The sequence below is a fragment of the Chiloscyllium plagiosum genome, unplaced genomic scaffold (assembly GCF_037043375.1).
Source record: "Chiloscyllium plagiosum isolate Xiang-an unplaced genomic scaffold, Cpla_swu_hap1 HiC_scaffold_28, whole genome shotgun sequence".
Classification (NCBI taxonomy): Eukaryota; Metazoa; Chordata; class Chondrichthyes; order Orectolobiformes; family Hemiscylliidae; genus Chiloscyllium; species Chiloscyllium plagiosum.
Window position 1 is genome coordinate 51261835 of NW_028270166.1, and position 9059 is coordinate 51270893.

The following is a 9059-nucleotide window of genomic DNA, read 5'->3' on the forward strand; positions in this document are numbered from 1 at the left end:
GTACTGCCTGGAAACGTGGGGGAGGCAGATTCAGTTCAGGCATTCAGGAGGGACTTTGGGGGTTATCTGGATGGAAATAGTGTGTGGGGAGAGGCAGCAGGTTAGTACTGGAGAACAGGGCTGCTGATGGGCCAAATGTCCTCCTCTGCACCGTCATAATTCTCTGACTCTTGTTTCCTACTTCCATATCCACGCAGAACCGATTCTGGAACAAAATACAATCTTGGGCTCAGTGGAACGCAGCGTCAGTTGTGAAGATGTAATTGTAGCTGGAATCTCGCCCTAATCCTTAATGAGGATCAGTGACAGTTAAAGCCTCTTCAACACGAGAAACCCGTGGCCAGGAGCTAATTAGCGGCTATAAAGCGGGTTGGTGCTCAGGGGCGGGCACAGATTCAGGCAGCGCGATGGGACATTGGTTGGTTTGGTGTCTGTACCTTTGGGCCGCTCGGCCCTTCCTGGTCTCTGCTGTGTGTCCTCCGGAGCCGGGCTGGAGGCTGCCGTGTGGCCTGGCCACTATCAACAGCACTGAGTGCATCAAGCAGGGCTGCTGCTTTCAGTCCCCGAGTCTCAGTGGGCAATCCTGTTTCTACAACCTGCGAGACAGCCCAGGTAAGCAGCCCAGCCTCCTCCCGGAGCGGAGCCCACCCCGAATGGGGGGGGAAGGAAGCATGAGGACCACCCCAGGCTGGCACTGAGGAAATAACCCGGGACTTGTTGGTGTTTCCTTGTGCAATGGTGAAGGGCTGTTTGTGGGAGTCAGTGGGAGGGAAGTAAAGGGACCTTCCCCTGAGGGAATAACCCAGGGACATGATGCTGTCCCTCCCTATTCGAGTAGGGGCTAATCCCGAGTGAAGGGGCTGGTTGGTTTGATGATGGATAATGTTATCCTGGTCTCATTGAGTTTCTCTCCTTGTGTGAGATGCAGGTGTTTAATAACCAGCTTTATCAGGGGGTTGACTTGAGGGTTAACTTGCTATGATATTGCAAAGATTCCCAGTGCCCCTGTAATGTTGAGATGAGTCTCATTTGCTGTAACTGTTAATGGCTTCAGTTAGAAACTGCACAGCTGAAATGATGCTGCTTGGGATTATGTTCCGAGTTCTCTTATCAAGGAAAAGCTGGTGTCACCATATGGAGGTGATTGACAGCTTCTATATACTCACTAGTGGAGTGAGCACTTGGGGTGGATAAATCACCTGGTCTGTGTATCTGGTATCCTCAAGTTAAAGGAGGTGGAGATAAATTACTACAAATACTTTTCAGATTCCACCCTCACTGGAATGAGGTGTGAGGTAGATTGAATAGCTATGGGCTTGTGCTTTTCTCATCTGTGGCTGACTTATTATTGACATCCATTTCAAACCCACAATTCCCACAGCTACCTTGACCACAAGGCCTTTCTCTCTTCCCTCCCTGTTTCTACAAAAAATGATTCCCATACTTTCAATTTCTCTGACTCTGTTGTATCTCCTCCCAGGATGAGGATTTCACTCCAGGACACTTGGGGTGGCACAATGGCTAACAGTGCTGCCTCAGTGCCAGAGATCTGGGTTCAATTCCTGCCTCAGGCAACTGTGTGGAGTTTCCACATTCTCCGTCTGTGTGGGTTTCCTCCAGGTGCTCGGGTTTCCTCCAGGTGCTCGGGTTTCCTCCAGGTGCTCGGGTTTCCTCCCACAGTCCAAAAATGTGCAGGCTAGCTGAATTGGCCATGCTAAATTGCCCATAGTGTTAGATATAGGAGAATAGGTCTGGGTGTGTCACTGTGGATTTGTTGGGCAGAAGGGCCAGCTTTTACACTAAGTAATCTAACGTCCCAGATCTTTTCCTGTTGGAAAGAAACTGTAGCCACCCTTGTCCCCCATGACTGATAATGCCCTCAACTGCATCTCCCCTTCCTGCACCTCTGTTCTCCAACCTCCTTTTCTTTCTGCCCCATCCCCCTCAAGGATAGTCCCTAGTCCTCACATACCACCTCATCAACCTCCAAAGCAACATATCATCCTCTACCATTTTTGTCACCTGCAGTCAGACTCCATCACCAAATAGATATTTCCTTCCCCACCCCTTTCTGTAGGGACCACTGACTCTGCAAGTCCCTTGACAGCTCCACACTACCTTTTTCCCCCTCCTGCTTCCCCTTCCCCCAAACATCTGGCAAGTTTCCTTGCAACTGCAGGAAGTGCAACATCTGCTCTTCCTTTCCATCCACGTTCCCAAACAAATCATTCTAAATTTGGCAGAGATTCACCTGCACCTCTCCCAACCTGGCCTATTGCACCTGTTGCTCCCAGTTTAGAGGAAATAAAGCGCAGACTCAAACTGGTTTGTGGAGTTAGTGCTCTGATGCTCCATCGACACCAGCTTCTGGTTGCCAGCCACTTCAACACCTCCCCCCTCTCCCCTGGTGATGGATCCATCCTGGACCTCTCCACTGTCCAAATAAGGCCATGTACAAACTGGTGGGACAAAGCCTCATGCAATCCTCACACTTTCCATGTTTATGAAAACCAGAGAGCTGGGCCCTGGGCCCCATCTGCTGCATATCATCCTCAGAAGGATCCATGCATTCAACTACTGCTCTTTCTGCCCTATTGGACATTACAGATAGTAAATCCACTGAACTCTCTCATACTCTCCTCTGACACAGACCACCCTGGCCCCTAACCCTAACTCTATCAGGTATTCATCATCTCTGCTCCCAAACACCCCCTCACTCCCCTACCCCTGGGATGAACAGTCTGACCTCAGCAAAGCGTCTCCCATTCATTCTCCTGCACCTGCATGTCAATGAATCTTGCAAACATCCAGATGTTCAACTTTTATCTCCACCTCCTAAACTCCACCTCCCTCTGTAGACCACCTTCCACTTCTAACAACATATCTGGACACCACTGTCCACCCCACCCTCCCTCGACCTCTTAATCTCCAAATGCTGTCATAACATCTATTGCCTGAATCTCTTACTCCAACCTCTCACTATCCAAACGTGCAGTCCATTGCTCCAACTCCAACCTCCCCATCAAACCTGCTGACAAGGGAGCTGCATCAGTAGTACGGTGTGCTGGCTGCTACATTGCTGAGGAGAAAGTGAGGACCGCAGGAAAAGCGCAGCAGGTCAGGCAGCATCCGAGGAACAGGAGAATCGATGGGAAGGGCTTATGCCTAAAATGTCGATTCTCCTGTTCCTTGGATGCTGCCTGACCTGCTGTGCTTTTCCAGCAACACATTTGCTACATTGCTGATGCTAGATGCCAACTCTGTGGCATGACCTACTGGTCCCTTGAACATGACTCCATCTTTCATCACCAAGCCATCATTTCCCAGACCATCAACCTCTGCTCCTCAACCTGACAAATGGGCAGTGCAGGGTAAGGGAACCTGAAATCCATAAACCTGACTGCCCTGGTCAACCCACTATCTCTGCGTGCTCCTGCTCCACTGAACTCCTCTCCACCTCTTGGGTCAGGGAGCTCCTCAACTACATTTGGGACACAGCCCATGCCCTCCACCTTCTCAGTCATAAAGCAAAGAAACAGATACTTTGGTCCAACTCATCTGTACTGACTAGGGATATCCTAAACAAATCATGTCCTGCTTGCCAGCACTTGGCCCATATCCCTCTAAACCCTTCCAATTCAGATACCATGCAGATGCCTTGTAAATGTACCAGCCTCCACCACTTCCTGTGGCAGCTCATTCCATCTGTACATGACCCTGTGCATGAAAAAGTGGTCCCTTTTAAATCTTTCCCTTCTCACCCTAAACCTATGCCTTCTACATCTGTACTTTCCACCCAACCTAGGGAAAAGACCTTGTCTATTTGCCCTCTACATGTCCCCTGGTTTTTCAAGCCTTTAAGGTCACCCCTCAGCCTCTGACTTTGGAAAACAGCCCCAGTCAACTCAGCTTTCCCTGTAATTCAAATCCTCCAACCCTGGTACCATCTTTGTAAATCTTTTCTGAACCCTTTTTCAAATTTTGCAACATCATTCCTAAAAGAGGGAGACCAGAATTGTGCGCACAGGCCAAAATGGCCTAACCAATGTCCTGTATAGCTATGTTTATTCTTGGCTGCTCCAGGAAGTGAGAAAGGAGGCTGTTATGCCGCTGGTGAGGATATTTGCCTCCTCGCTCTCCATGGGGGTCATACCGGAGGATTGGAAGGAGGCAAATGTTTCTTTTTTTTTCCAAGAAGGGTAATAGGGACATTGACTGGTCTGTAATTGCCAGCAATCTTACATCTGTGGTCAGCAAAGTGTTTTTTTTTTTGAAGAACTGAGGGATTGGATTTTACTTCGGCAAAGCATAGCATGGTTTTGAGGGGCAGGTTATGCCTCAAATCTTATTGAGTTCTTTGAGGTGACACCACAGGTCGAGCAGTGGATGTGGTGTATATGATATCAGCCAGGCCTTTGATCAGGTTTCCCATGGTAGGCTCATTCATAAAGTCAGGAAGTATGGGATACAGGGAGATTTGGCTATCTGGATTCAGCATTGGCTGGCTGACAGAAGGCAGAGAGTGGTTGTTGATGGAAAGTATTCTGCCTGGAGGTCAGTGTTGAGTGGTGTCCTGCAGGGCTCTGTACTTGGGCCTCTGCTTTTTCAAGGTTTTTATAAATGAGGAGGTTGAGGGATAGGTTAGTAAATTTGCAGATGACACAATGGTTGGAGGTGTCATCTATAGTATAGAGGGCTGCTGCAGCATGACATAGACAGGATGCAGAGCTGGGCTGAGAAATGGTAGGTGGAGTTCAACCCGGATAAATGCATCACTTTGCATTTTGGAAGGTGGAATGTGAATGCTGAAGACAGGATTCTTGGCAGTGTGGAGGAACAGATCTGGGTGTGCAAGAACATAGATCCCTCAAAGTTGCTATCCAAGTGGATAGGGTTGTTTTGGCTTTCATTAACAGGATAGAGTTTAAGAGCCATGAGGTTTTGCTGCAGCTCTGCAAGTCCCTGGTGAGGCCGCACTTGGAATATTGTGTCCAGTTCTTGTGGCCCTACTATAGAAAAAAGGCTTTGGCGAGGGAGCAAAGAAGGTCTACCAGGATGCTGCCAGGACTGGAGGGCTTGCCTTATGAAAAGATTGAGAAGGCTAGGACTTTCCCCTCTGGAGAGGGGGAGGAGGAAGAGAGGAGACCTGATAGAGGTGTACAAAATAATGACTAATAGATAGTCAATAGCCAGAGACTCTTCCCCAGGGCAGGATTGACTTGTACAAGATTTCATAGTTTGAAGAGATTAGGAGGAAGGTAGGTTTTAAGAGTTGAATGTATTACCAGTGGTGGTGGTGGAAGCAGTCACTGGGGACACTTGAGCAACTGTTGGACATGCCCATGGATAGCAGTGAGTGAGGGGGTGTGTAGGTGGTTACTATATTTTACATTAGGATGAAATCTCAGCACATCATGGGCCAAAGGGCCTGTTCTGTGCTGTATGTTTTGATGTTCTGTTAACATGACCTCTGAACTCCTATAATCCATTCTGAGCAATAAAGAAAAGCTTAGGATAGTGAAGACAGCATTTCATATCTACATGTGACTCTACTTTCAAGGAACTGTGAACCTCACTCCAAGATCTTTGTTCCCAGTAAATGCATATGTCCTGCCCTGATTTGCCTTTCCAAAATGCAGCATCGCAATATCCATTCAATTCAATCTGCCACTCTTAGCCCATTGGCCCATCTGATCAAGGTCCTGCTGTATTGAGGTAACTTTAGCTGTCCACGACATCTCCCATTTTGGTGTCATGTGCAAATTTACTAATACCTCCTATGTCCACATGCAACTCATTAATATAAATGATGAAAAGCAATGGATGCAACAGTCCTTGTGGCACACCCCTGGTCATAGGCCTCCAGCCTGAAATGCAACCCTCCACCACCACCATCATTCTATCTTCTACCTTCAAGCCAGTTCTGTATCCAAATGACTAGCTCTCCTTGTATTCCATGTGATCTAACCTTGCCAACTGGCCTACCATGACAAACCTTGTCAAACACCTCTCTGAACTCCATATAGATCATGTCCACTGCTCTGCCTTCATCAATCCTTTATTTCTAATAAAACTCAATCAAGTTAGTGAGACATGATTTTCCCCCACAAAGCTGTGATGACTATCCTTAATCAGTCCTTGCCTCTTCAAATACATGTAAATCCTGTCCTTCAGGATTCCCTCCAACACCTTGCTGACCCCCACCCCCTGATGTCAGGCTCACAGGTTTAGGTTCCCTGGCTTTTCCTTACCATATTTCTGAAATAGTGGTGCCATGTTAGCCAACCTCCTGTGCCTCATCAAGACTTTCAATTCTTGGCCCCCCAATTCCCTTCCTAAAGGACATTCAGCATCTCTATGCACCTGTATCCTCCCTAAGGAGGGTCTAAAAGCCCCCAGTTTCTTCCCCTCCCACTGACCCAACCAGTCCCTCTCCACCTTTGCTCGCTCTCTTGGTGGAACTGGTCCTCTCCCTCAACAACTTTCTTTGACTCCTCCCCTGTCCTATAAACCATTGGTTTTGCCTGCCTTTTCATAGGATGTGGAACAGTCCCTCTTCCACAACTATACTGACATCATCTCTTGTCTCCTTCTCTGCTACATTGACTCCTTGCCTGGACCCAACTTGTCCATCTTCCTCATCAATCCAATCCATCTTTTCCACTAACCAACACAGTCCCCAACACATTACTATTCCACCCCCTCTTTAAGTTTCCTTTCCTTCCTCAGACCTGAAGGGTCCATACCTGAAATGGTAACTTTCCTGCTCCTCCAATGCTGACTGGCCTTTGCCTTCAAGCTCCACATTTTATTGACTCTATTCCCCCACATCCTTTTTGGGAGCAGAGGGTGATGGGAAAGGTTGGTTGTTTGGATGACTTTAATGGCCAGGCTTACCCTACACTAATGCACAGGACAGTGTAATGTCTGGACCTTGTGCCCATATAACTGACATTCCAGCACCTGCCTCTTCATTTACATCTCTATCTAAACACTTTTTTTTTTGAGCAGGTCTGCTTTAGCTTTGACTTTCAATTTGGGAATTCCCCTACCATTTATTGTTCTTGGAGCTTTTAATTCTCCCCCTCCTTTTTAGGGTCCATCACTGACTTTTTTTAAAAAAAAAAGCACTTGGGGTTCTTTGAGAGAACTCTTCCCCCCCCCCCCCCCCCACTACCCTGTTGGGTAGTCATATGGCTTCTAGAGTATCTTGTAGGATATTGTGTTCACTTTAGAACAGGTAATCTGCCTTAATTGCTGACCACCTACAAATAAATACCCAGGCTCCAAGTAGCACAACTGTAAAAGCTATGAATGATTTTAGGGTTTTGAGGCTTCATCCCTCTGTTAATGCATTGGAGGTCACTTCCACAATGGGGAAACTGAACGTTCCCATTCTCTCTGCAGTGTGCACAGCAGATGGCCAGTTCATTGTAGCCATCACCAGGAACCTGACCCGTCCTGCCCTCAACTTGTCATCTCTGTACGTGAAAGATGGACATGAAGCTGAGTGCAGGCCTAAGCTCGTCACAGCGGAACTTGTAGCCTTCCGTTTCCCAATTACCTCTTGCGGCTCGACCCAGCGGGTGAGTATTGGAGGCTCCAGCATTCTGTCCCTTTGAATGGGCCAGCTCCCTATTAAACAGTGTCTTCCCTTGCAGGAGGAGAATGGGAGCTTTGTGTATGAAATGGATGTCTTGGGGAAGAGGATGATTCAGACGGGGCCACTGGGCTCAATAACCCGGGACAGCACCTTCAGGTGAGTGGGCAGTGGGATTTGTTGGTATGGAGAGTGAAGTGTTACTGACTGCAACTCCACCGCCTATTTCTGTCTCAACAGCCTGCACATCCAGTGCAAGTACAAGGGGGAGCATGAGGCAGGCTTACAAATCAATGTCTCAGTTTACACCCTGCCTCCACCACTAGCTGCTTCTGAAGATGGGATCCTGAGGCTGGAGCTGCGAATAGCAACAGGTAGTGCTGCCCTGGTAATAGGAGCACTGGGAATTGTATCCCTTCAGGGGAGTGACTGTTTTGGTTTGTTCTCCTTCTTTTATTTTTGTCTGTTAGATGGCAGCTACAGCTGGTGGTACAGGGACAGTGACTACCCCATTCAGAGAATCCTTCAGGAGTCGGTGTTTGTTGAGGTTCGTGTGAAGGATCGCACTGACCCAATGATAGTCCTGAGATTGCGTGACTGCTGGGCAACCCCTGTGCCAGCCCCTGACCATGAGGTGCAGTGGAGTCTCCTGGTGGCTGGGTAAGGACTCTGAATGGAAAGGCTGGATTTGGACTGTGTGGACTGAAGACTACATTCTTACAGTATAGTGTCACAGTAAAATGTGTATAATATATGTACATAGTGCCAATACTTGTGCCTTTTTCTTCCAATCATGGTTCATTTGTGAATTCCACTCATTATTATTTGATCTTCCTTCATGATCCTGGACTTGTCCTTAAGAATGTGCCTTAATGTTGCCAAGGCATTTCCTCTCTGGAAGAGGATTTTAAAATTGACTGGCTACTGAACCTCCTGCCCCACCTTCAATAGAAAACTCCTTGTTACTCACTTATTTTAGGAAGTCTTGAGCAATATCTCTTCAGTGTCCGTGTTGAAGTCTCCTATGATTCTCCAGATCAAATCCATCTTCCCTCCACTAACTGAAGGCCCTGCTGTTTCAACCTGATGGTCAGCTGACCAAACATTTACCTTGTTAATGTTGCCCTGACTCCCTGCTGTCACTGACACCTTGTCAAAAAGTTTCTAGAAATCTCCCTCCACAATCACATGTTGGCCTTCATCAGTGCTGTTTGATGTTTTCTCCAACAACCAATCCCAATAGTGTGGATTGCAATTAAGGAATTAACTTTTTACGTTAGGGCCTGGCTGTCCTTGAAGGAGCACGCGGTGTCCACCAACACCCTGGAGGAGTTCAGGGAGAGGTGGGTGCCGCAGGGAGTGGAGTGCATCATTTCTCCCTCCAACTCTATTTTGATTTAGTCCCTACCCTCCCCTTCACTGTTTTGATCACACAGCACTGCCCTTTGATGCCCACTGC

General features: G+C 47.8%; 1 protein-coding gene across 1 annotated transcript; it reads left to right on the forward strand.

Annotated features, from left to right (window-relative positions):
* The first annotated feature begins 407 nt into the window (after positions 1–407).
* Positions 408–8285, forward strand: LOC122546388 (zona pellucida sperm-binding protein 4-like). The gene is made up of 5 exons (XM_087975967.1): positions 408–612; positions 7408–7586; positions 7662–7759; positions 7841–7974; positions 8071–8285. The coding sequence occupies exons 1-5, from the start codon at positions 408–410 to the stop codon at positions 8262–8264; spliced, it is 810 nt and encodes a 269-aa protein (XP_087832093.1). The 3' UTR covers positions 8265–8285.
* Positions 8286–9059: the final 774 nt, after the last annotated feature.